Source organism: Bombus affinis, chromosome 9 (genome assembly GCF_024516045.1).
Source record: "Bombus affinis isolate iyBomAffi1 chromosome 9, iyBomAffi1.2, whole genome shotgun sequence".
In the NCBI taxonomy this organism is placed as follows: Eukaryota; Metazoa; Arthropoda; class Insecta; order Hymenoptera; family Apidae; genus Bombus; species Bombus affinis.
Window position 1 is genome coordinate 13,664,650 of NC_066352.1, and position 25,237 is coordinate 13,689,886.

A 25,237-nucleotide genomic window follows, 5' to 3' on the forward strand; every position below is an offset into this window, starting at 1 on the left:
AATAAGCCTTGAATTAAAACTTGTTTTTTAACTGAAATATAATGTCATTTATACACACAAATAATATATGACAAATAAATTGAATTAAGAAATTTGAAGGTGTATAATAATAGACTCAAGTTATTGCACTTCAAAATAATCTACAGATGTAAAATATAAACTTGCTATTACAACATACATATGTTAAAAAAAACACTTTTCATTTATAAATATTAATTCATAAGTTTTAAGATATTTTCATGTCATGTATTACGAAGATAAGACATTTTTTTATAATACAACATATGGTTTTGAAGTTTTTAACTTAATGAATTTTCTAATACATCTAAATAGAAGTATGATCTTTAGATTGAAATATTTGCAATCGTTCGTGTGTCATATACAAAGATAATTTTAAAAAATTTAATTTTTTGTATATATTGTATTATTACTATACATTGCTTAGAAAAACATTTGTCAATTCGTATAATTACAATCTTATTCGAAAGGAGATTCATGCTTCTGAGACTCAAGAGTCATATACCCCCTTAAATAGAAAAATACATAAAGAATCTTGTCTGCTTGAGGTGTAATTGTTTAACTGATAGTTTCAACATTTACAAAGAAACGGAACATGTAATTTGAAACTGTACACGTAACATTGTTACAATAACTATTAAAATATTGTTTTTTTTTTAACAATTGCGTTGGAATTATGCATTGAATCCCAACCAGTGTTTTCCGTTATAGCTTCATGTCAAAACGTACATATAAAAGTTAAAATCTTTAGCTTTTTCTTTGCTCGGAGCCGCATGGTGACAGATCACGGTTAAACTATTGTTTTATTCATGTTTGTTGCTAAGGTTTAAAATTACACTTAAAAGGTCATGCTTTGCCAAGCAGGGACGATATATAATTGTCGTACACCTAGAATTATATAAGTCGAAATTCAAGAGCTATTATTAACACATAAAGATACAACAAACATGATATGAATATCGTGCTTTTTAATCGAATCAAATCACTAATCGACTCCAAAACGGGTACTCAACGCAATTACGTGAGTTCAAGGAACTTATTAACACAGGTTGGGATACATGCCATAGAAGTGAAACAAGGGTAGTATGCAGAAAAAGATGTACACAAGAATGTATTAAAGTGCAGGACCAGCAGCATTATCTTCATCAAAATCTGGTAGAAAATCTTTGGTCCGGTCTTCTATCCTATTCATATTTTCAAGTACTGAAGCTAGTACTCTTAAATTGTCCACGCCAGACATTAGTTGTCTATAACGATTCCAATATATATTATTATTTGAACTACTTAATCTGGAAATCTTGTTGAAATATAACTTTTTACCTTAAAGACACTTCTGCTGATGAGGCAGCATGTCTCAAGTCACCTGCTAGTCTTTTTGCTGTCTGATTCATGTTTGAAGAACCATATTCGCTTGTATTTCCCGCCGCAATCCCAGCTCTAAGCTCTTTGTTTTCTAAACGGAGTAACGATATCTCTGTCTGCATTAACATTATGTTTTTCATTTAATAATCAAGTGCGCTATGAGATATTTAAAAAGAGACGAAAATCTATACCAACCGTTAAAGATTTAATCTCTTTTTTCAATGCTGAAATAGTACTTTCTGCATTTACCGCTCTCCTCTATAGAAACAAGATATATTATAGACATAAATTAGATATATAAAACATTCTTGTACTCACTGTACTACGTTTTAGATTATCTTCAACTTGTTCCATTGCTTTTTCAAGATGGATTGTCTCTTCATGATCCACTTCTTTTCTAGATACCAATTCTGATTCTAATAATTGAATCCTGTAACAGACATTGTATAAATAAATTAGAGAATATATTCTATTATTAGAGATAAAAGAATTTTGAAAATTTACTTTTCCGATTTCTCATTAATCTGTTTTTGAGCTAATTCTAATTCCTGCCGCAATCTTTCATTTTCCAGCAGTAACTACAAAAAGAATTAATATTTTATAATTATAAAAATTATAATAAATATATCATAATTTAAAATTCAACATTATTCATACCCTCCTTTCTGTAGTCTCTGCACTATTTGGAATAGATCCAGACTCTGTTGATAATGTTGTCCTATTATGAATAGGACCATCATTTAAAAAGTCTGGTAAAGATTTTGGAACATTTGGTTCACTTGCCCCTGAGTGAGAACAATCTCTTATAATCACATTCGACTCAGGATCAGGCTCAACTGTAGATATTGGTAAATCTAATGGAAACCCTAAATAATGAGATACTATAAATAAACAACCTACATAAATCATGCTATGATTAATAATTAATTTTAACATATCACTTTAATAAATACCTAATGGTTCTGAAGTTTCAGTAGATCCTATACTAGATCTAGCAAAACCAGGTAAATTTAAATGGGCAAAACAACTTGTATTTGGTAAAGATTGATTCCTCTGAGGTATTGCTTTGTCCAAATTTCCAGTTAGATCAAACGAAAGATCACATGAAGCACTAGATCCGTTCTTTTTTGATTCATTTCTAAGTCGAGCTTGCCTCTGTTCTACACTGTTTAATGCGAAATCAGGAAGATTATCCACATCTGAAATTGTCTGTTGTTTGGGCTCATGATTTAGATAATATTGTTCTATGACCAAATGATCTTGCACAAAGTCTGGTAATTCTGTTGGATTACGAGAATAAACAGCCGAACTTTTCTCTAGATTATACTGTGTTGGAGATGAATAAACTTTTGGACGAGCTCCAGCATTTTGATAATTTATTTGTGAACCATTTTTTAAAAAATGCTTAAAGCTAAAAGGATTCTCTTCAATTCTCGACGTATTTTGCCCTGTAGAAAATAAGAAACAACAAATATTAAGCTAATTATCAGCTAAATTTTTTGACAAATACCAGGTTAAATCTAACCTGTTTGAGGCTCTGTCTCAGTACGATTCCTAGCAAAGTACTCTTTCGATGTATTTCTACAACTCCGACATCCCGTTGTTACCTCTTCTTCAGAAGATGAAGATGACGAAAACATGACCTCTCCGACGTGACGCCTCGCATTTTTAGATACGGATCGAGACGAATCATTACTTTTTTTACGACTCGCCATCATCTATGTAGAAGATCAACTTTACCGACGACCGTATCATTTGCGGTGCAGTCAAACAGTCAAAACTGCACTTAACATTTGTCACTCGCTGTCTGCAGGTCGGGTCAGGTTAGTCATACGTAACTTTTTCTTCTTTTTCATCACTCAAGAACTCAATGTGAACGTAGGAGCGGCGTATGTTTTAAACTTTTCTAACTGCATCTTCTGTTTCGTAATATAAAGTTATTCTTATATTCAGTTCCTTATCTGAAATGAGTTGCAAGTGATCATGTATATATAAAGGTATACATATATATATATATATATATATATATATATATATATATATATATATGCATACATGCTTGTATCAGTACATATTCAAAGAAAATTAGCTAGTAAAACACTTATCGTGTATTGAAATAATTGATGATAAAAATAATTTTAAATGATTGACTTAGTAAACATTTGTTATTATGTCAAAATGTGATACGGTAATATGAAATATTTATATGTTAATTTTTCAATGTAATAGGTGCGTGAATTATAATTTTGTGATAGAGGTTATCTTCCACGTGGAAATATCGTTAATTGCAGCAATTTTTAAACGAATGTATACTGCGATTTTAAATACAAAATGTCTCACGAAAAACCTTGTCGTGCATGCATGGATTTTAAATCGTGGGCAAAGAGTCAAAAGAAGGCTTTCGATTCCGAAAAGGTATAAACAAGGATTTTTTAAATAAAGCTGTGTAGGATACATAAATTATCTTTTTTCTTAATAGTAATATTAAAAACTAATACCGATTAGTTTCTAAAAGGTGAAAAATAGTATTACACTCTATGTTGTGAAATAAATTATTTATTCTTACATATATATTTTATCATGTCAGGAAACTGAGAAAATAGAGAAGAAAAGTCCACCTGTAAATAAAGTTAAACGTGATGATTGTCCATTAGATAAAGACGAATTAGGTTCAAGAACATGGTCATTTTTACATACCATGGCAGCATATTACCCTGATAATCCAACTGATGAACAAAAGTCGGATATGTCAAAGTTCTTTCACACATTTTCCAAGTTTTATCCTTGTTATGTATGTGCAGAAGATTTACAAGAGCAATTAAAAAAAACTCCACCACAAACCAATTCACAGTCACAATTGAGTCAATGGCTTTGTATGATACATAATGAAGTAAATAAAAAACTTGGAAAACCTGAATTTGACTGTAAATTAGTTGACCAAAGGTGGAGAGATGGCTGGCTTGATGGTTCATGTGACTGATGATTATTAGTTATGATTGTAAATTTTGTAATGAAACCTATACATGATATAAAAAGCACCATGTAAGTTTATTGTAAATACTTGTAGGAATGCTATAATAATTAAAAATGTTCGTATAACATATAAATTAACCGTTTGAGTCCCAGGGGTCTTTGAAAAAACAGGGTCGAAAAATCCCTAACAGCGCGATAGCGCTTGTCTTAATCAATTGCGAAGAGAAACAAGCGACGCAGTAGCACTCGTCATATTTGTTAGTTTCATGAAATACATCTTTACTATTATATATGCGTACTATTAGTTTATAAATATATCAAGTTTTTTTCGATAAACATTATTGAGGAGATAAGAATGAAATACAAAATACAGTCAGTCGTCTGTAGCGTTCAAATGTACTGGGTCTTTTGAGGCAAAATCTAAACAGCGCGATCGCGCTGCTTGGGTCTCAAACGGTTAATATTTATCTTTGTTAACTAATTGTTAAACATAATGTCCTTTCTTAATTGTGAACATTCAAAAAAGAAAAAAAATAGAAGTAGATTCATCATACAATTACAGTTATGCAGGTTGTCAGGTGTTTTGAAGTATCCTTACTATTAATATTGCAAAGTAGATGGCGTTAAGTGTGAAATAGTGAATGCAGAGCTTGTTGTTCTAACATGAGGTTCATAACTGTGATCTTGTCCTTCACCACCAACAGGCATGACTTGACATGTTCTAATATGAAATGGAAAACGTTTGTTAGCCATAGATGGTCTGGTGATGTATAAAAACATTATGTGTCCCATAAAAATAGTCCATAATAAACATCCTTTAGCAACGCTTTCTCGTACCCACTCATCTACTAATAAAGTAATGCAGAGTACCTATAAAATTATAAATATCTTTTTACACATTGTAAAAAGAATAAATAAATTTTTTACAAATATTTTGTTACATAATATTTTACATTATTGTAAATGCAATTAAATGCATAGTTTTTTATATACCGTTAATGGATGACATAAAAACCATGCTGATCCCAATGAAAATAATGAACCATAAAAATGAAGTTTTGTTGACATTTTTCTAACAGTCTTAAAACATCGAAGAGAAAATATAATCCATGCAATCAATTTCAGTATTATTAATCCATAGCCTGGTGGTGACTCATAAATATACAATACCAATCCAGGATCAAAGACATCGGATTGGTAAATATACAATGAAAATTGACAGAAAGAAATCAGACAAATGAAACATATAAGCCATCGAGTTTGTCTGGCTGTTAAAACGCTCTTAGTCACTGTAAAACCAAGAGCCAGTAATAACATCAGTACAGTGTACAAAACGTCTGAACATGCTTCTAGAAGTTGACCTAATAAATAAGCATTTTGTGTTGGTATCCCTCTTAAACCAAGATTTATGTAACTATAAATCTCAAATAATATTCCTACTAATTGACAAAGTAGCGAGGCTATAAATATTTTGTAAGAAACATGTAGTAGTCTTCTTGCCCTTAGTTGTATGGCTATGTAAAAACTAAGTATTACAAGTATCACGTAAATACAAGCAATTGTTATTAGTTCTGGCAGTATATCTGAAATAAAAATAGATTTAATTAAATAGTATTGAGTAATTTTAAAACAATATAATGTTACTTGCAGAATTCGTCTGCTGAAAAATGTTCTTTCCAAAAATGACCATGCGGGGCATTTGTTAGCGATATCCAATACGACACATTTAGACCAGTTTTTGATGAACAATCTGCTAGTGCGATAAACCACCATCTCGGACGAGATGATCGAAATCTTCGATGACTAGAACATTGTACTGTTGTTTCTTCTTTTTCGACGCATCCTGATTGTTCAGATGTTAATGTAGATAATGGTACTATTTGACCAATTCCGTCCCAAAGTATAGCTTCTTTTTCTATGCATGTTTTATTCGAAGGGTAAACGCTTGGCCATTGATCAGGCGCATCATAATACAATAGTATTTTTAAATCTTGTTCTTTGCCTCCCAATTCGAATTCGTACCGAAACGTGCCTTGTTGCGTTAAGAAGCAAAATCTTGCTAAAAATGCCCAATTCTGAAAAAAATTATAGCGCTATGGAGTGGAAAGAAATCAACAAATGTTTAGACTAATAATTATTAGGAAGATTATGAAATATAATATATATAATTACGAAATATAATTCTTGACAATTAATGATACTAATGACACTTGATATTACTACGTAATATATAGAAATATCATGTACGATGTAACAATACAGTTTATATTTACTATCTCTATTTGATTGAAATTAAATGTGGTAGTAATTAACATATATTTTTAGAAATAGCATATTTTTATTAATTTACTTTTACGTGTTATTTTTCAAAATTTAGTATTAATATTATTGTTTCAAAATACACTTAGAAATTCGAAAAAAATGCTTATTACTTCACGTGTTACAAGGTGTCCTTGAAGAATTTTGGTCTCTGAGTATGTTAATAAAAAATTAAATAACATAAAAAAGAATGACAATATGTTAAACATGGTTGATACACGGCCGTACAATTTTCCTGAACTGAAATGATATCTACATATCTGTAATATGTTACCTGCTACATGCTACCTGCTGTTTTTCTCATGATCAATATTTCCCTGCTATTTAGAGCTATGTATGCATTTCAATTAGTGTATTGATTTATGTTGTGATAATAAATATTTTACATATGAAATAAAAAAATATTGAATGTGAAAAAACAATAACCAATGGTAAATATATAAGTTTTATATTTTTTAATCGTAATTTAGAGCTTTAGAATCGTTTTATTGTTTAGTGTATATTTTTTATGACCTTGACCTTTCTTTACAATAATACGATAGTAATATATAACAAAGTAATACGTATACATATATGTATTGAGTGTAACAGGAAATATTAAAAATTTTATTTAAATTATATTGTTGGAATTAATGTTTTACGATAGAAGGTGTAATTAGAAACTTACGAGTCTATTTAAATTTAGTAAATGATACATATGAATATAAAAAATAATATTATTTTATGATTAATAAATTATTATATATAAATCAATTTCTGGGACATTTTTTATTAAATATAAACATTTTATTTTAACGTAAATTTGTAATCATTATTAAGAAAATATACATAACATGATGATAAGGAAATCTTCTTGTTAAAAATGTTAAATTAGTTTCATGCTTTAGTCATACGCGTCGCGTCGTACTGATTGAAACATAAACACGTATTTTGTGTTTTAAAGTGCAATGATAATTCATATTAACTATAAGAAAATTCCTAGCACCTCTAAAACTCATTTATAATTTTTATATTATGTGTTGTAGCAACATTCATAAATCTAAATTAAAAATTACTATTAATTTCTGTTATTAATTTCAATAAAGGTTATGCACAACGAAGCGATCATGAAAAGTAAAACAGGAAGTCTTAAGGGTTTTAAAAGTAAGTACAGTATTCTTTGTTAAATACAATATTCAGCTTATTTACCTATCTAAATAAATTTTTATTCAATTATTCAACTTGTAGCATTATGGATTCGATTTGACGAAGAAACTACGGACAAGCACCAACTATTTTTTAAAGAACATTCAATTAGAAATCAAGAACCTATACATCCTAAAGGAAGAACACTATTTCTATTAAATATTCCTCCTTATATTACACATAAAGCATTAATTAAAATATTCAGTGATTTGTGTGGAACTGTTTCTAAAGTTTATTTTGTAACTCCTAAAGGATTTAAAACAGCATATATAGTTTTTGAAAAAGAATCTGCTTTAGAGAGAGCATTAGAAATTTCTGAAAACTATGTAATAACATTAAATAAAGAGAAAAAGATTTGTTTTACAGGAGTGGAAAGTAAGTAATTTAAACACTTATGCATGGATTTATCGGATATCTCTCTATGTAAAATACCTCTAATTCATTTTAATAAATTTAACAGAATGGTGCTTAAACTATAATCGTTCAGTATGTAATGAGAAGGAAATGAAAAAGAAAATTGAAACTTATATGCAGAACTATGATCAAAAAATTTCTGAGAAAATAGCAAAAGAAAAAGCTATGGAGGAAGAAGCAGAAAATGATGGTTGGGTAACAGTAACAGGACGAAAGAAGAGAGGACAGTTTGCACTTTCCAGGAAAGAATCTACTATTAATAAAGTGCAACGCAAAGAAGAACAAAAAAATAAGAAAAAGCAATTGCTTAACTTTTATACTTTCCAAATTCGGGAAAGTAAAAGACAGAGTAAGTTTTATGTCAGATTGGTCTTAATAAATATATGCAGAATTTTGATATTTGGGGGCTTATTAAATTTTTTTTACAGATTTAGCAGAGTTAAGGAAGAAGTTCGAATTAGACAAAAAGAGATTACAAGACTTAAAATCTAAGAGAACGTTTAAGCCATTTTAAGATTGTATGTATAACATAGATTAATCATATCAACGTGAAATATATATTTATTATATTGTAAAAAATTCTTTTTTTCATTTACAAGTATGGTTTTGTATTTATATAATTGTATTTAAATTTATATACAGTTCCACAAAATAAAAATAACTACAATAGAAAGACAATAATGTAATTAAGCGGCTTTAGATGCATATGTCTGTAAAGTCCATTCAATTAAGAAGTGTTGATATGATAAAGGCTGTAACAAAGCCAGTAACTCTTCTGTAAAAAAAAAACACAGATTAATCTCTAATTAAGGACTAATTTTATACGTTAAATAATTATGATATGTACGTTTGTTTCCATAAATACAATTTGCAGACATAGCTGCACTAATAGCTTGTGCAAGGCGTTCCATAGCTAACTCACGCGAAATAGAATTAATATTTGTTTGAGATTGTAAACTAGTCGTTAAAGTTCGAATGGTAGCAGCAAAATGCTGTGCGGATATAGCATGTTTATTATTTCCGCTATTTTTTAATCGTAATACCGAATCCATAAGCAGTTGTTGAATTTTAGAATACAATTTCTTCTGCTCCTCAGAATATTCTGTATTTTCTGTACCAACTGAACGTACAGGTGATAAAATACACCACCTAAAACAGAGTTATACAATTACGAATACTTTATATTTAATTTTATGCAAAATTTTTCTTTTGAGTTACCTGAATAAACCTGCTATTGGAGTTATTGGTGTCATTGGAATGCCACCGGTTGGTAAAGCAGGATTATCCATCAAAGGAGTCAATAAGAGACTTGGGTTTTCATCTATCCATTCTCCTACCAACCTGAGCAGTTCTGCAGGTGGATATTTGTCCTCATAGACTTCACCTATTGCCGTTAGTAAGTTGGCAGTGAAATGTGGTGCAAGAACAGGAAGCTGCTTCAATTTGTCAATAGATTTTGGAGTAAGGACAAAATAGTCATTAAGTACGTGCCTTGCTAATCCTACGCTCTGTGGTGAAGTAGAGCCTAATTGCTGCATCCAAATTCCAGTCGCATTTAAGACTGCTTTATTTTGAGTGGCAATGGCTAAAGATACTAAATTGCCTAAGATTTTGTATCTAGGACTATCTGCGGGGAAAAGAGATAAAAATACTGCGTTGCGTACAGCGGCACTTCCTCCAGGACTTTGAAAAAAATCGCTTAGAACTTCTATTAATTGCAACTCTTGTATCGCTGTCGTCAGGTTGCGCTTTTTCCGTTTCTCTATTTCTCCGAATACAAACTCCGATATTAAATCTAGTTGTAGATCCATTTGTTTCCCAGGTCTGCTGCATAATATTTCTTTAAAAATAGTAATAAAATTAAAAAATGTTAAAAAATATAAGGTTATCTGCTAACTTAACCTATTTCAACCAATGTCTTACCGATTCTGCATAATGCTTCTCTAGCGCAGTAAGGAAAATCTAATTTTCGCAAATTTTGTTTTATATCATTGCCTGCCATTAATGCATACGTGCCACTATAATATCTGAATACACTTAAAATAAACTATTCAGTCTTTGCGTGACATTTAATACGCGCTTTACCAAAACATTGAATATATTTTCTAAAGCTATAATTCCGGATTTTTATGAAAGCGATATGGTTTTGATAGCTAACGAAGACTGTATATTGATTGGTACGGTGATATTTTTTTGAATTTCTGCCACTAAATATCCAATAAATACGTAGTTAAGTCTGCTGGTATAAACGCGCGAGAAAGAAAAATATTTCTGCAACTTATTTCATGTACATATGCCTGTATCCCTTATTTAATTGCGTTAAATTATGAATTAAAATTTTACTGTACGTACTTTTTATGCATTCAATTGTAAACAATATAATTTTTATTCGTAATCAATATGCAGAATATACAATGCGATACCGAATTTTTAAAACCGAACAACACAATATATTATTTAAAATAATATTATATATTAAAGCTTAATATTTTTTTGTTTTAAAACACATGATATAAAGAATAGTAATTTTTTATTACAAGGAAGATATAGGAAAATTATGATACATATAAAAAAAGTTCAATTTATTTATAAAAAGTGAAAATATTTGTGGCATATTTTACATAAATTTTCTACTCGTTTCTTTTAAATTTATATAAATGATTTATTGAAATTCTATTTTACATTTGTAATATGTATATATGTTAATAGAAATATGTTTTTTTTAGGATTTTAATAAAATTTATCTTTTGTTTCACATGTATCGCAATGAAATCGGGTATCCAATGCGTAGCGCCACCTTTGAGTAGGTTGCGAACTACACTATTAGTCAAAACAATCGTCGAATTCAGGATCTATTTTTAGGCGGCACTCACTAAGCTACGGTACTTTACTAATTTTCGTGTGCATCGAAAAAAGGGACAGACGCTTGCAGTGTTTCGTGTAATTGTCTTTCGATTTCGGAAAGGTTCAACGACCTCACGGTAATTGTGACAAGAGACCGACCGGCCATGTTTATACCGTGGTGAATTTTGAGCCAGCGGCCCGTAATCTACAAAGTAATTTTCCACGTGTACTTGTTCGATACTCGTGTCGTCTACCGTACGTCCAGCACGGTGTCTAAGGCCTTTTCGAGATGGAGTCTAGCGAAAGGGGTGAGTAAATCCGCAATAGAAATAAAATCACGACAATATTGAGCCTCTGACACAAATCGCGACCTGGGGGCAATGGCAGTGTCAGGGTCGAAACGGAACTAGTTCAGTGACCGCATTCGCGGCATTTGACCGCGATATTACCGGAGAATTTCTTTTCGAATCTATCCCTTATTCATCTCTAACTCTCTATGAATACGGCATTTCTCTTTAGAATAGCCTTCCTGTGAAAATTCCTCTCGAGACCGAATCTATGTCACGCATCTCACTTTTGATCTTGACTGTACTCTCTCTTGGTTCAATTCTTACGCGTATCTCTTTTATAGATATTTATGAATATAGAAATGACATATAAGAAAGAAGCATTTTATATTACAGTGTAATTTATTTTTCTTTTAATCGTCTGTGTCATAAACGAGCGATTTGTTCGAATAGGTGTAACTTGTATTTCATATTTCTTTGACGTTTTACTCTGAGATAGTAAAGAAAGCTGATCGGTCAGACGGCTACGTTTTGTATTACGCAATAACATAACGGCGTGTCTCTAACCTAGATAATCTCTCGCGTATAGTGAATTGAAGCCAGGGTACCGCTTGACAGAGACACGTGAGAATTATTATCGCTTGACCGAGTCCGGCATCTGTTGCAATGTGGCGACACCTGTCGACCGTTCGTGCACGTCCTACCTCAAGCTAGTGCGAATTAACCCTCCCTGTGTTTGTTGCCGTTCAACCCTTTCGTTCTATAAAAGGCAGAGACGAAAGAAGCGATGTAGTAAAGTAAATAAAAGTGAATTCTTTTAGAAACTATTTTGTCATTTAATGAAAATCTATGTTGGGTTAATAACGTTGAAGAAAGTTATTGTGCTAAATAAATGAATATAGTTGAATTAAAAACTAATTGGAGGTTAAGTTTCAAGTAGCGCAAAGAAGCGAATATTCGAGTAATAATATTCAGTTGTTTTTTTATTTTTTTATTAGCAATCTATCGAGGCAATAACGTTAAACAGAATTAAGATGATAGGAAAAGCTATATTCTATTTTATATACAATGTTTATTGACAAAGGATGAGGTTAGAAGACGTTTAATAGCGCATAAGTATATTTAAATTGTGCAACTAATTATCTTGTATCATTTCGCAAAGATTTAATATACAATTTATCTTTTTCATCGAACTTTTTACAATCATGTGTCAGTGTTTCTTTTCCTATAAAACCATTTTTTGTATAGGTGTACAATTTATAAAACATAGTACGTAATTCGAATTTTCTAGGAGTACGCTGTTTCGCGAAATTTCCAGAACCTTTCGGTCGCTACTAGAGGGCAGGCGTGCGCCATTGTTTTCCCTTTTATTTTTAATCCATTCTCTTTTCATCCTTTTTTCATTCTTCTACTAAGATCCTTCTCTTCTTTCTCTGTCAGACTCTTCCTTGTTATATAAGTCCAAGGACGAACTATGCGATTGTACTGTCTCTGTCCATTTTTGCATCTCTCTCCCTTCTTGTCGGTTTTTTCTGCTCTCTCTCTCTTTCTCTCTCTCTCTCTCTCTCTCTCTCTATACCAGTAACGCCACCTTTTTCTTTCCTTTTCTAACCTGTTTTCTGTTGTCCCTCTTTCTCTTTTCCTCTTTATTCTTCCGGTGTGTTGCATTGTCGTTCTTTCTCCCTCCCTCCCAATATACGTACTTCTCTATTCATTGCTTCACTGTTGCTTTATTATATTGGCCTGTGCATGTTGTGCATCCCTCTCCTTCTTTCTCTCATTGTGCTTCGATTTGCATTATGATTGGATGCTGTTCTTTGTTAAAACCGGTGTACTATTAACACGCGTCCTCGGTTGAATAATTTATGAAAAACGTGCTACCCGCTTTTGAAAGAAAGATCATGCTTTTTGTTGTCGGATCTCTTCTGTCTAATTTTTCAATACTCATTTCAAGGTCAACCACATAGTTCTCGTAAACAGAGTATTATTCGAAATGAACTCGAATAGATTTAGACTATACATCCTAACCTTGAATTGCTTCAAGGTCATGACTGAGCAGAAGTTACGTAATCAAGGACTAATTGCAGAGATACTCAACCGAGCCTAAAACTTTGAACTCGATTATTTCTTCCCTTCCTCGTGCAACATTATATCGCATTTTTACTCAAATTTCATTTTATATGAATCTTTACGTAGTATGCGGTTAAGCTAGCTGAATTGTATTTCTATTGGAATTTTGATGTATTTTTATGTATTAAGTCGTCTTTTCAAAAGTATCAAATCAGAAAGGGGTTAGCGTGTTTCGCTATTCGTGTACAAGTTTATTTTCGCACGTGCCGTGCGCAAACGGGATCGTTTACGGCCACGTTCAATATGTATTGTTCTAGGCTTGCGAGAAATTTGAAAAAGTTGTAGAACATTTAACAAAGTCTCTACTACGCTGTACGATCAGTTATTAGATCAAATACGTAAAACTTTTCTAAGTAAAATGTTAAAAAATTTGCTTCGAGACGAGCAAAGTTTAATAATTCATCACAAATGGTAAGTTTTAACGATTTAGAAATAAACGATCCTAGGTTAGTTACGTAGAGTTCGATTGAAAATGTATAACGTAATCTCGAAGAAAGAAAGTTTCCTTTCTAACAGAATTAAACGGATAAAGATAAGCACCTTCAAAGTTTTCATTCCGTGAACAAATTTTAAAATATATTGAAAGATTTTTTAAATTTAGAATATTTCTCTTAATTATTCCGCTAATAATTGATACGTCATGAATTATTAACTAGGCGAAGCAGAAATAATGCGAATTGCGTAAGTAACTATATCGACGATAAATAGGATGCAAATGCGTGACGATCGTCGCGTTTCGTTACACTATCGTTCGCAACAATTGAATGGTATTGATTTGTAGTGTTCAACGCGAACTAGAAGGATGGATAATCGACGGCCTTGCGCGAGATTATACTCGTCCACCGGGTATCGTACGATTTCGCGTCCTCGGGGATGGGATTGCACGAATTGCCTCGTCAAAGGGAATTACACGTATGACGAATTAGGCGTAACTTTTCAAATCCATATTTTTTGCAATAATTTTATCTCTTCTCTTAAAAATTACGATTTTCTTTTTATTAATTTTCAAGAGTAAACTTCTCAGGAATACAAAAATAAGTTAAAATTAGTTTGTTTACCCGCGAGTGGCCTTGTTGGGTGTAGATATATTTTCCCTATCATTCGACTAACTCTTATATTTGAACCTCGTTGAATGAGTCAATTAGCAAGCTGCTCTAACATCTGCCACAAAGAATCGTTTTCCTTTGCTCCGACTGGCAGTTCGTGTACTGTATACTTATACTTATATCGGGTGTTTTTCAAAAATTCGCTTTTAAGTCTGATCGATTAAGTAAAAACTGATCGGTAGATGATCAGATGACTTATCGTCCATAAGTATTTGAACGTTTGCTGCAATTCGATAAAAATGTCAATATTTTTGTTATCATTTCAAAGTCACGATTAAACGTTTCTCCATTACGAATTCTTTATCTTTTGTCATAGGTGAAATCAAATACTATTTAAATCGAATCAGGGAATATACCCGCGTCGCTAAAGTTGCACGTAGTTGGCACTTCATAAAGTCTATATAAACTTTTAGAATGTGGCTAGAAATACGTAAGCGTGTATTACCGATGTCTTCGTAGGATCAATTTTCATCCACCTCCGATTACTTGTGTTACTTCTTTACTGCACTTTACTTATGTTTATTTTATTCCCGACAACGTTGCAATTTATTAAATTGCAAATGCATCCCGAAAAAGGACGTTCCAAAAACTCGCGTCGAATTCAACTCTCGCCCGTCGCCGAGCATCGATGTCGAGCCAAACATGTAGCGTCAAGTTCGTCATGGTTTTGAAACACGATCTCTGAAGTTGTATCGAGTAGCTTAAACGAAGGCGTGAATTTCCGAAGCGCGAGTTTCGGCAGTTTATGGCGTAACTGGTGGCCGTTGCATTTAATTCCAAACGAACATTGGCCAACGCAAGGATCCGTTCTACGTTTTTATGCTAATTAACGAGATAGAATTTCATCGTGTGGGCGTAGGACATTCACGTTCGCCCGTTTAGATAGCTCGGTCGATCTCTCGCTTGTCGTATCGGGTCAGGACATCCTGCAGTTGCGACCCGTCCCCTGAAACGTGCAATTTCAGGGATTATTTCCACCAACGAACTCGTACAATCCACCAAATATCGTATATCGCAGGCAAATGGTAATTTCCGGTACCGTTTATGCGGGAAACACGAAACGAAATTGGTTACTGCGACGATATCCTGCGACGAAAAAGCTGGTTTGGGTTTGTGGTTCGTTCGATCTATCGCAATCGCACGAGACTACCGTGTTTCATGAAGTTTCCCTTTTAAAAAATCTGCCCCGTGCGTTAATTACTTACGTTAAATATATTTCTCGACTCTACCGCGGTCGAGTTTTCATACTCTAATGCGACGTTTGTTTCAACGAACGAAGGAACCTTCGACGTTTCCAGAGAAACTACAATGGAAAATTGAAGGAAGAGATTATGGGTATGAATAACGAGTGTATCTCGTACCGTACATATTTCTTCTGTTTTTCCGAGACTAAAGAAGCTTTTAGCAGCAGAAGAACACGACCGTGTCGAAAATGACTTAAAGAATACAGTAACTGTATTCTTTTTAGATTAAAGAGATTCCACTTGCAAGAGATACGCGGGTACTCGCGTACCTTTACACCTATAGTATAATATACCGTTTATAGAAAGATATCACCGTCGTACGAAAATTTATCGTCGCTAAATGACCGAGCAATTAATAACTTTTCAAGTTTCTTATCTTAAACCGATCTCGTAAAAAAAGTTATTTCCCCTAGCTGCATCGTTCTCGCAGCAAGTCAACGGTATTTTCCCCGAAAATCTAAATGCACGATTGCTTCGAATTTAACCGAACAAGTCATCTTCCATTTTATTCCAAGCGCATAGCCAACGTTCGATCGTTAACAACGGCTAAAAAGCCTCAAGATTTTTGACCCGACCTGTTTGCTCTTCGATATAGTCGATAAGATTGTCCCGCGAGCAACTCGCATATGTAAATAGCGATATGTAGCTCGTGATCGAAGAAGAAAGGAAAAAGAAGAAAAAAGAAGGAGCGCGAAGGAAAAGATATAAAAAAGCAAGTTACTCGTCGTATCTGGCTGTTTAACAAATTTCACGAGATCGAAGCGCGGTTTCAACGGGAGAAAATAATCGTCCCCCGGATAGATCGTGTCATCGTCTGTCAAGTCTGCATTGCTCGTTTCTCCTGGATTATCCGCTTTGCGCGTTTTCGATAAATATGCACGAGTTTGTCTCTCTGTCGCGGTTCGTTCGCGGCAAATATAAATAGACGGCTACGAAGAGTTTATTGATCGCGATGCATCCAAGGTTTTGCAACGGCGGAGCGCGATTATGTAAGCAGCACGTGCAATTATTGCGTTGCGTCGCGGTTCAGACGTTTGCCCTACGGCCAAGTGCCCGTTTCCGATAGGGTGACGTTGCTTCGACGCGGAACGCTACTCTTCTTTTCCATCCGTTTTTTCAAGTTGCGCAGAAGAGAGAGACGCGGAGAGGGAAAGAGTTAAATCGTTTGTGGAAATTTTTACACCAGTTATGATTCGTTATCGCGCAATTTTATGGGATTCTTACGTTTAGATTTTGCAGACGATCTTATCTTTATGTCGGAAGAGTTCGTAAATTTTTTTTAAGAAGAGGGATAATTTGGTTATTTGTCGTTCTTATGGAATTTTTCTCGAATCTTTTGTGCGAGGTTTCTGAAGATTCGAAGGTTTCGAAGGTTTGTCGCTTTCGATAGGAAAGAACCTGGTCGATCTTTTCAACGAAAGGAACAACGTGGTTGCTTCTCGCTGTGTGGAATTTTATGAAATTTCTGTGCTACATAGCTATATTACATACATTTCTGTATTACATAGCAATTTACATTGTACGAATCCTGCATGCGTGTAAAAATGATTTATTGTTATATAGTAGATAATAGACGCATAGCTGATAACGCAAATCCGAGATTAGAAATGAACGTGTCAAGGTGTCCGAATTAATTGATTACGGTCGGTTTAGTATTTTCTGTCGATACGAAATTAATCGGAGAGGATGGAAAACGAAGAAAAAGGGCGAATTAATAACGAGGTAAGGTAACGAGGTGGTTTATTGCCTTTTTGGTCGAAGGTTAAATATCATCGACAAGGCTGTCATCTTTTTAGGCTTTTTATCTTCTTATTTGAGATATCAACCTTCGATGCACGTTTTTATAATTAGGACAAGTGGGTTCCTCGCTCGAGTAAAGCAGTTTTACTTGGGAACACTGGGCGTAATTGGAGATCGCACGATAAAACTGATAAAAGACACTGGTTAAACAGATTACTTTCTCCAATATTGTCAGCCTGATTTTCAAAAAGCTTGATTTCGCAACGATACATCCGTTCCTTTCTAATGGGATCGAACAAGAAGGGATGAAGAAAAAAGTCAAACAAAAGACAGAGTATCTTTTTAAAATGGAGTTTAACGTCAAATTCAAAGTTATTAATTGTACGAGGTATAGGAGAATATATATAATTTACATCAAATATATATATATAAATTTATCGAGTGATTTACTTTGGTTTCCTCGATATAGCCGTTAGTTTTCTTCCAAATTATTTTTCAGAAGGAGTTTTAATTCGTACAGTTCGCGTCGTTAAGATCAGACGATGCCATCGTTACAGTAACAAGCTGCATTTTCCGCGTCGCAGTGTAATTTTATTATTACGATAATTATTATAATTGATTTCTTCCTGAATAATTGAAATCGCATGCTACAGAAGAAAAATGTTCCTTAATTGGCAAAACATTCAAATTATCAATGTAAATACGTAATATATAATGTAGTTCTTTACCACATAATAAGAAATTAATTTACGTAAGTATATTGCATTACCCTTATTCGTTATTTATTTACGATTATTCCAATACATCTACCAAGTAACTTTCAGCGTTCATAAGAAAATTGCCTACGATTACGGTCGACTATAGTCGCAGGATCTTTTTTTACTTTTTTCGCTTTCGAGAATTCAAGGTTACTTTCGGAATCAATTTCCAGCAGTTAGATAGGATATTTCGACAAAAAGAGACGATAATCTTCAAGGTGAATCAAAGGGCGCGGGAAAAAACGCGGCCTTCCGACCGTCCTCGCGTACAGCTTTTCAGATTTCAATGAAATTATCTTTTTACTTGCACGTTACGTCATCGTTGTAATTTTTATCGGGTTGCATGGCCGACTGGTATCGCTTTTGCGCTCCTCGTTTCTTGTTCGTGTCTCGAGCGAGAACATGACCCGTCTGATCATTAAAAGTCACCGGAACTAATGATCATCGCGACGTTTCTTGAGAGGATTCGTTTGAAAAACACCAAAGATGTAAATACGATTTGTAATATAAATCAATGCGCGAATACATTTGCCACGGAGCAATTTAAACATTGGAATCGGTAAACCAGATTTTTTAACGACTATCCGAGAGAAAGATATGAATTGAAAGGTAGACTGTCGTCGGAACGAGGTTGCTTATATAATTTATACTTCAGGAATTTCTTTTTGGTAAATTGTATATTCTACTTTTGAAATATCGCTTTTGTTAACGTTTCGCGTTTAAAAACGTACGGTTAAAACGTGCTTGCATTTCTGCGCGATTGCTTTCATCGAATTTCTTTGTCGCGATTGCATCGATTCTCGTGCATGACCAGCGCAACGTCTCGATACGTGCGTCATATCGAGAAGAAAAAAAGAAAAAGAAAAAAAAAGCAAAGCAACGAGATATTGCAAAGTATGTTCAAAGTACGATAAAGGCACGATGTGTTACGCTTCGTTTCGATGATAAGACGTTGCTTCGCGACGTAATTATTTTCAGCGGAAATTTTTTATCCCAACGTTCCTCTCTCTCTCTCTCTCTCTCTCTGTTCTCCACTTTTTTTTCATTTTTCTCCATCGAAATTGCTCGATGACAGAGCAACCGCGAGGTTTACTCGCCGATGAGAACAATCGAATTGGTTGAACGTCGAATCGTTGGCGGGAATTTTTGTCTTCGTTAAAGTTGCCGCGTTCCTCGGATTACCTTTTATCTAATCTCGTCTTTTTATCGCAGCAATTTTCTTCGCTCTCGAGTAGACACGTAAGGATTCGATTCGAACAAATAAGAGGAAGGAGACAAAGTACTTTACAGACAGCGATACAATAATTTCGCGTGGAACGCCAATTTGCGAGTGCCATCGTTAAAGCGTTAATTCAAGCAGAATCAACGACAAAATGATGATTTCCTTCGTTTCGTCGAGGAAAAGATCGTTTATTTACGATTCAGTCGGAACGTGTTATTCGACGCGATCGAAAGTGGCGGTCGTATTCGCGATAAAACGAGAGGGAACGGCTCTCCGCAGCGGTGCCAGGCTTTACGTAACACGGCTAGACCAGGGTCGTCGTCGTTGTTAGTCGCGGTGCTGAAGCTCGGTGCACGCCGTGAGGAAAACACGTGGAGTGTGACTGACTCGTTCAAGTTTCCTTCCTTTTCTATCGCGATCTCTATTTATATTTCCGCAAGGCTGCGAGCACGCCATCAGGTGCGCGTGAATCGACCACGTCGATCGCGTGAATTGCAAAAAGATTCATCGCTTTGATTTAGACTCGGGTTAACGGTGTATATACGTTTTACAGCGAATACGTCAGGAGAATGAAACGTGTATACGGTATGATCCGCTGCAACCCGACAGACACCAGGTCCGCGTCATACGATACTAAAGATTAAAACAACAAATCTTTCCTTCTTTCAACGAAATACGATACAGCTCCGTCTATTCGAACTTTTCGGAGGATCAACAGTTCGTATCATCGGGTCGCTCGGAAAGACCCGATTTATTTACATTTCGATACCATGTTTTAGGTCGCCCGAAAAGTTTCTTCCGTTTTATAAGGAAATAATGGATGTACAATATTTTTCGTTTTATATTATTTTATCGAATTACGTATGGTCCATTTTGCTCTATCAAAATAAAGATCGCAACGTTCGACGGATTAGGTTTCACGTTTGTATAAAGATGCATCTTTGTAAAAGACGGGTCTGTAAAAGAAAGACACTTTTCGGATAACCTAATACATTTATCGAATTATATAGGTGTGATTTTTTATTCCAGTTTCTGCGTCCTTCACGCGACTCGAATATCCCATCCTTCCAGTACTTTTCAGCTGTTTCGGCGAGAAACTTTTCAATGTGATTTTTTACGTCGCCCAAATTCCTTCGAAATTGGAACGAACTTTCCCACCGATCCCATACGATGCGAATCTCAATGCGAAACTCCAACCTTCCTTTTCCCCTATCGTATTGTCCTGCATTCTTCAAGCACGAGGATCAAGAATCGTTGTAAAGGGATTTACTGGAAGACGGATAAGCGGGGAATCGCGAATCGTTGGCGGTGGTCGGTCGCGTCAGGCCATCGATCGCGTCTGCTCCAGGGTGGCGGGACGGTCCGGCGCCGGGGTTGGCGTCGCTATGGTGGGGAAAGTGCACTCGGTGTGCACGAGCAGACCCTATATGCAATTGGCTGGAAAGCGCATCGCTGGAGGGGATGCTGTCGTGTAAAAGAGAGACCGGGCGAAAGGGAGAACGAGAGGTGTGCGAGAAAAGAGAGGGGTCACGGAAGGGGAAGGCAAGTGCACACACAAAGTAGACATATAGGTCAATGTCGGGACACTCCCGTGCACTGTTTAGCACGACTCACCTACTGACCTACTTGCCTCCTCCTTTTGCGTACTCTGACCAGCTCCTCTCCTAGGTTCCCGGTCTCTCGCGGTTCCAGACGTCGAGACACAGGTGTTATACAGGGTGTGGTCGACATTTTTCTGCAAACCTATAGACGAACGATCGATTACGCGTACGTACGTCAAGTCAAGATTGGAATTTTAAATAAGAAAAAATAGGGAAATATTACTCTTACGCGATTGAGATTATTAATACGATCGGAAAGCTACTAACGAGACGTTTCACACGATCGCGTGTAAAAAAATTTTTTCAAAGAATAGCGTGACGATCGGATCGAGATCGAAGGATCGTTGGGAGAAAAACTGACGCGATTACCTGGAACTCGTTAGTCGAAGAAATCGACGAAGGTAAACGCGGTTACTCTCGCCAACACGACATCGTCGGCTTTCCGACACACTTCGTAACGAGCTGTGTAACGACCAATTAAAAATCATGAATGTTTACGAACCGACGTGATTAAAGCATCTGATTCACCTGCGACGAATAGCCAGGAGAATTATCTTGCTTGGAAATTTTAATTTCTTTTTTTTTTTAATTTTTCTTTTCATATTTAGAAAGTCGAGCAGTTCCTTACCCGCGATTTGCCAAAAATTAACATTCCTTATTTTCCTGCAACTGTTACAAATAGTTTCGACAAAACTAACGTTCGTTGTATATTTTACGTCATAATATTACACGAATACAAAATTCTATCTGATTAATCGTTCATCTGATAATCTGGGTCAATTATCACGAAGCCAGCGATATTACAGGATAACGAATTTCACTCTAATTACTATGGTTGTCGTGGTATGTTTAATCCACGCGTGTTCGCTGTACATAATTTATTTTTTAAAAGAGATCGCCGTTGAAAAAATACGCGCTGAAGAAGGAGTAACGGGAATTATCTCCATTACACGTGTCGGGTACGAGCATCCTTCATAATCCTGACTCATTTGGTTGACCTATATCCGTTTTCAACGGCGAGCGCCGCTTTTATTGTCCTCGTCTTTCCAGACCCACGTATCGTTCTTCTATTTACGCGTTTTCCTCGACAGCCCGCGAAACGATAACGCGTTCTATCGGTCTGTTCTTTTCTTTTCGAAATATCAGCTGCAAGACGAGTAATCGGAAGATGTGCAATTGTAACGCCTGATCTAAACCGAAATGAGACTACGCTCCAGTCGGAAATCTCTGCCAGCCAACTTTGCCGTGTATATATCTCGTAATAGATTATAGACAGATAGTTTTACTATTAAATTTAGCTTCCATTTCGATGAAAGGATTTCAACCGTCATTTCCCACCGTTCTATTCTCTTTTCACGAACACGTTGCACGTGTTTCCACGGGAAATCCGCACTTGACCCAATTTCAGCTCGTTCGATAGCCGATGGTCCCGCGAAGTTTCCACGGCAGGCGCTCGGGGAGGAAAGGATGGACGCACGAATCGTGTTTCAGCGTGAAATTGCAACGGGAACCTTGACATTCCCGTGAGATCGGCAAATGGAAGCTCGTCACGTAAAACGCGTTTCCACGGGGACTATGTATCGGGAAACCACCGACGAAGCTCTCTCCAGAAGCATCCGTAAAGTTTCCCGTTGCTGAACGAGCGCGGTTTCGGTCGGTTGCCACGAGTTGCTCCGGATGTAACAAGTTGGAGGGACCGTTACGAAGATTTCGTTGTTCGTCGGGATTACCGCCGATTGCTCGAGAGAATAATTTCTTTGATCGATCGAGTCTTTGATCGTTTATATACTTAAAAAAAAAAAAAAAAAAAAAAAAAAAAAAAAAAAAAAAAAAATGAAAAAATCTTGATGTCTTCCAAGACGAACGACTAATGAACCGATAAAAATTATTAGCACATTGTCCTTCGATAGTGAAGTAGTAGAGAATGGTCTCATCGGTCGTTAATTTATATTCGTATAATTTTGTAATCGATAATATACGATGAGACTGTTGGAATGGATAATATATTTATGTAAAAGAATATTTATGTATTTTATGTAAAGTCGCCACTAACAAATTATCTCATTTTTTGTTGCAGGTGAGTTGCGACGTTCTTGTTCGAATAGAATAGCGATGCTTCGTTACGTAAGTAAGTTATTAACGAAATATGAACGAAATATGCGAATTTAGGTCAAACGAAACAGGACGATAACGTGCATTAATCGGTAATTTAATAATACCTGTTCATTTTCTACGTCCACTATCTTATGTTTCTTGTATGATATGTCATAGAATTTGTCTAAGAAACCACAGCCTTAGGATTAATAATCCACAAGTTTTTACACATTAAACTCGTTGTTTTTTTTTTTAAACTTTCTTAACTATCTACGCCATAGAAGAGTACGTCACCACGCACTCGATAAAGAACGACGAAACAAAGGTATTCTAACGCGAATAGATCAACACTGTCCGGTGAATGGGCTCGAAAGGCGTCGTTCTATTTTTTTATACTCTCTCGTCACACTTGCTCGACGTAAGAACAAACAATAATTCACTTTCCGTTAAGCACTTTCCTCGGTTGATTGGCTTACGAGAGAGTGCTACCTTAATGCGGTTATCCTTAACTTGGTCAAGGTTTATCTCACGGTCCGAAGGGAGCGTACAAGCTGATATAAAATACAAAAATAAAAGAAGAAACGGAAGACGAAGGAGAAACGATCAAGCTCCTTTAACTGTTTCTTGCAACGAGCACCGTTAACGACCGCCGTGTCGTTCTTTCACGATGCGATCCAAGTATCGATCCAACGAGTGCATCGTTAAAGAAGATTAATTCGTAAAATTTACGATATCGTATACGTATAAACGATACTTGTCACGAACCAGAATAAACTAGATATTTCTAACGGAATACTATTAACGTGCTATTCTCTTTTTCCTACGCAACCACTTTTTCTGATTCTGATCCTGATTCAGATTCTGTCATATAGCTCGGAATCTTTAACGAACTGAACCGTATTTCTTAAATGCCATCTTTTCGTCTCTGTTGTTCAAATTTTGTACATTCGTATCGTTCGCGGTGACTTGTTAGCAGCTGATTTTCGTATATGGTCGGTCTGTTTTGCCGATGATGTAGTCCTGGATGATTTCAGCGTGGCCGGTTCGTAATCGGGACAATAAGAGGATTTATCTTTCTTGTCCATAGATTTTCCATGTATTGGCAGGTAGAAGTCCCGAGTTATGTTATGGATGTAGGTTCTTTTATCGCCTGTTTTCCTTTTTCTTCTTCTTGCGTGATTGATGAGATCCTAGCGAAGAATTTGAATCGGAGATTCGGTAGACGATGATGTAGTTTCGGCGATTTCGTTTTTTTCTTCTATCTTTCGATAATTGCGCGTTTTTGAGTTGATTTTGATGGGGCTTTAATTGCACTTATGGAACTCGAGTATACGGCTAGATTATGCATCTCGTTTGTATAGCGTAGTTCAGTATGTAAGTTTCATGGTGTCCAAGAGTGCGTTCGTCTCAGCTGAGACAACTGACATGGATGTGTCTTGATCCTCTGATCCTCTGATTCTCGGGCGTGATAGCGATTTCTGAGTTTCATTTCGACGCATCTGTGTGGATCTTTTTGTACCTTGGGTATTTCTTGTTCAGTTTCAAGAACTTTGTTCCATGTTCCTGCTTGTTTGTTCATTTTTTGGCTCGGTCGTTCAAGTCCGCGTTGAATCGAAGAATCTTCGTCGTCCATTTTCCGTGCATGCTTAGAGCGAGGTATTTATTTTATTCGATCTTTACGAAGGTGTCCATCGCCGAAGAATGTATAATATCGCGTTTAAATAAAATTATTACCGGTGTCCTCGCACCAGGATACCACGTTATCCGACAATCTTCGCAAAGATATATAATCGATGTAAAATATCCAGCGCCAAAGGAAGTCGACTGGCAAGATTTATAATGCAACGTCTATCCCATGTCTGTCTGAAAACAGGTGTAGATCTGTCTACTTCAAACGGAATACAAACATGACAGCGAAAAGCAACAGCGATGCAAGAAGA

General features: G+C 35.3%; 6 protein-coding genes and 2 long non-coding RNA genes across 13 annotated transcripts in view; 3 read left to right on the top strand and 5 right to left on the bottom strand.

Annotated features, from left to right (window-relative positions):
- Window positions 1–595: 595 nt before the first annotated feature.
- Window positions 596–3,098, bottom strand: LOC126920676 (uncharacterized). Its single transcript, XM_050731392.1, has 8 exons — window positions 2,906–3,098; window positions 2,334–2,828; window positions 2,038–2,246; window positions 1,885–1,958; window positions 1,699–1,810; window positions 1,576–1,638; window positions 1,339–1,496; window positions 596–1,265 (listed from the first exon to the last, which is right to left on the bottom strand). The coding sequence occupies exons 1-8, from the start codon at window positions 3,096–3,098 to the stop codon at window positions 1,133–1,135; spliced, it is 1,437 nt and encodes a 478-aa protein (XP_050587349.1). The 3' UTR covers window positions 596–1,132.
- LOC126920699 (ribosomal RNA-processing protein 7 homolog A) lies at window positions 3,074–9,021 on the top strand. Of its 3 annotated transcripts, none has more exons than XM_050731432.1 (5): window positions 3,074–3,203; window positions 7,758–7,815; window positions 7,900–8,232; window positions 8,318–8,620; window positions 8,700–9,021. In XM_050731432.1, exons 2-5 carry the CDS (start codon window positions 7,761–7,763, stop codon window positions 8,783–8,785), a joined length of 777 nt encoding a protein of 258 aa, XP_050587389.1. In that variant the 5' UTR covers window positions 3,074–3,203; window positions 7,758–7,760; the 3' UTR covers window positions 8,786–9,021. The 3 variants fall into 3 exon arrangements, with proteins under 3 accessions (XP_050587389.1, XP_050587388.1, XP_050587387.1); XM_050731431.1 differs by lacking the exon at window positions 3,074–3,203 and adding an exon at window positions 4,974–5,057; XM_050731430.1 differs by lacking the exon at window positions 3,074–3,203 and adding an exon at window positions 6,946–7,103.
- On the top strand, window positions 3,198–5,962 carry LOC126920706 (FAD-linked sulfhydryl oxidase ALR). Of its 4 annotated transcripts, XR_007712055.1 has the most exons (4): window positions 3,238–3,377; window positions 3,610–3,795; window positions 3,968–4,422; window positions 4,916–5,962. XR_007712055.1 is itself a non-coding variant. In XM_050731440.1 (3 exons), the coding sequence occupies exons 2-3, from the start codon at window positions 3,712–3,714 to the stop codon at window positions 4,358–4,360; spliced, it is 477 nt and encodes a 158-aa protein (XP_050587397.1). In that variant the 5' UTR covers window positions 3,198–3,269; window positions 3,610–3,711; the 3' UTR covers window positions 4,361–5,962. The 4 variants fall into 4 exon arrangements, 3 of the variants coding, with proteins under 3 accessions (XP_050587397.1, XP_050587396.1, XP_050587398.1); XM_050731440.1 differs by having other exon boundaries at window positions 3,198–3,269; window positions 3,968–5,962; XM_050731439.1 differs by having other exon boundaries at window positions 3,968–5,962.
- Window positions 3,919–4,222, bottom strand: LOC126920736 (uncharacterized). The gene is made up of 2 exons (XR_007712069.1): window positions 4,078–4,222; window positions 3,919–3,998 (listed from the first exon to the last, which is right to left on the bottom strand). It is a non-coding gene; the product is annotated as an uncharacterized LOC126920736 (long non-coding RNA).
- LOC126920679 (transmembrane protein 145-like) lies at window positions 4,768–6,947 on the bottom strand. Its single transcript, XM_050731396.1, has 4 exons — window positions 6,786–6,947; window positions 6,002–6,428; window positions 5,347–5,936; window positions 4,768–5,223 (listed from the first exon to the last, which is right to left on the bottom strand). Exons 1-4 carry the CDS (start codon window positions 6,879–6,881, stop codon window positions 4,954–4,956), a joined length of 1,383 nt encoding a protein of 460 aa, XP_050587353.1. The 5' UTR covers window positions 6,882–6,947; the 3' UTR covers window positions 4,768–4,953.
- On the bottom strand, window positions 8,815–10,532 carry LOC126920686 (integrator complex subunit 15). Its single transcript, XM_050731411.1, has 4 exons — window positions 10,195–10,532; window positions 9,490–10,111; window positions 9,119–9,420; window positions 8,815–9,046 (listed from the first exon to the last, which is right to left on the bottom strand). The coding sequence occupies exons 1-4, from the start codon at window positions 10,271–10,273 to the stop codon at window positions 8,958–8,960; spliced, it is 1,092 nt and encodes a 363-aa protein (XP_050587368.1). The 5' UTR covers window positions 10,274–10,532; the 3' UTR covers window positions 8,815–8,957.
- A 548-nt stretch (window positions 10,533–11,080) lies between these two features.
- LOC126920387 (retinoic acid receptor RXR-alpha-B) overlaps window positions 11,081–25,237 on the top strand; it is a 64,051-nt gene continuing 49,894 nt past the window's right edge. Inside the window, exon 1 of the mRNA XM_050730710.1 lies at window positions 11,081–11,423. Within this exon, the coding sequence (XP_050586667.1) occupies window positions 11,405–11,423 (19 nt within the window). The 5' untranslated portion in view covers window positions 11,081–11,404. The remainder of the gene's footprint in view (window positions 11,424–25,237) is intronic.
- LOC126920421 (uncharacterized) lies at window positions 12,378–24,202 on the bottom strand. The gene is made up of 3 exons (XR_007711957.1): window positions 23,423–24,202; window positions 21,217–21,345; window positions 12,378–15,584 (listed from the first exon to the last, which is right to left on the bottom strand). It is a non-coding gene; the product is annotated as an uncharacterized LOC126920421 (long non-coding RNA).

Bases quoted from the DNA above. Each gene is read 5' to 3' on its own strand.
- LOC126920699 (XM_050731430.1), top strand. The intron at 8,233-8,317 runs GTAAGTAATTTA...TAAATTTAACAG, and splicing joins TTGTTTTACAGGAGTGGAAA to AATGGTGCTTAAACTATAAT. The intron at 8,621-8,699 runs GTAAGTTTTATG...TTTTTTTTACAG, and splicing joins TCGGGAAAGTAAAAGACAGA to ATTTAGCAGAGTTAAGGAAG.
- LOC126920679 (XM_050731396.1), bottom strand. From the start codon at position 6,881: ATGTTTAACATATTGTCATTCTTTTTTATGTTATTTAATTTTTTATTA. The intron at 5,937-6,001 runs GCAAGTAACATT...TTTTTATTTCAG, and splicing joins TTTTTCAGCAGACGAATTCT to ATATACTGCCAGAACTAATA. The intron at 5,224-5,346 runs GTATATAAAAAA...ATAATTTTATAG, and splicing joins TTTTATGTCATCCATTAACG to GTACTCTGCATTACTTTATT.
- LOC126920676 (XM_050731392.1), bottom strand. From the start codon at position 3,098: ATGATGGCGAGTCGTAAAAAAAGTAATGATTCGTCTCGATCCGTATCT. The intron at 1,639-1,698 runs GTGAGTACAAGA...TTGTTTCTATAG, and splicing joins ATAATCTAAAACGTAGTACA to AGGAGAGCGGTAAATGCAGA. The intron at 1,497-1,575 runs GTTGGTATAGAT...ATGTTAATGCAG, and splicing joins AAGAGATTAAATCTTTAACG to ACAGAGATATCGTTACTCCG.
- LOC126920686 (XM_050731411.1), bottom strand. From the start codon at position 10,273: ATGGCAGGCAATGATATAAAACAAAATTTGCGAAAATTAGATTTTCCT. The intron at 9,421-9,489 runs GTAACTCAAAAG...ACTCTGTTTTAG, and splicing joins CCAATAGCAGGTTTATTCAG to GTGGTGTATTTTATCACCTG. The intron at 9,047-9,118 runs GTACATATCATA...TTTTTTTTACAG, and splicing joins TTGTATTTATGGAAACAAAC to AAGAGTTACTGGCTTTGTTA.
- LOC126920706 (XM_050731440.1), top strand. From the start codon at position 3,712: ATGTCTCACGAAAAACCTTGTCGTGCATGCATGGATTTTAAATCGTGG. The intron at 3,796-3,967 runs GTATAAACAAGG...TTATCATGTCAG, and splicing joins AGGCTTTCGATTCCGAAAAG to GAAACTGAGAAAATAGAGAA.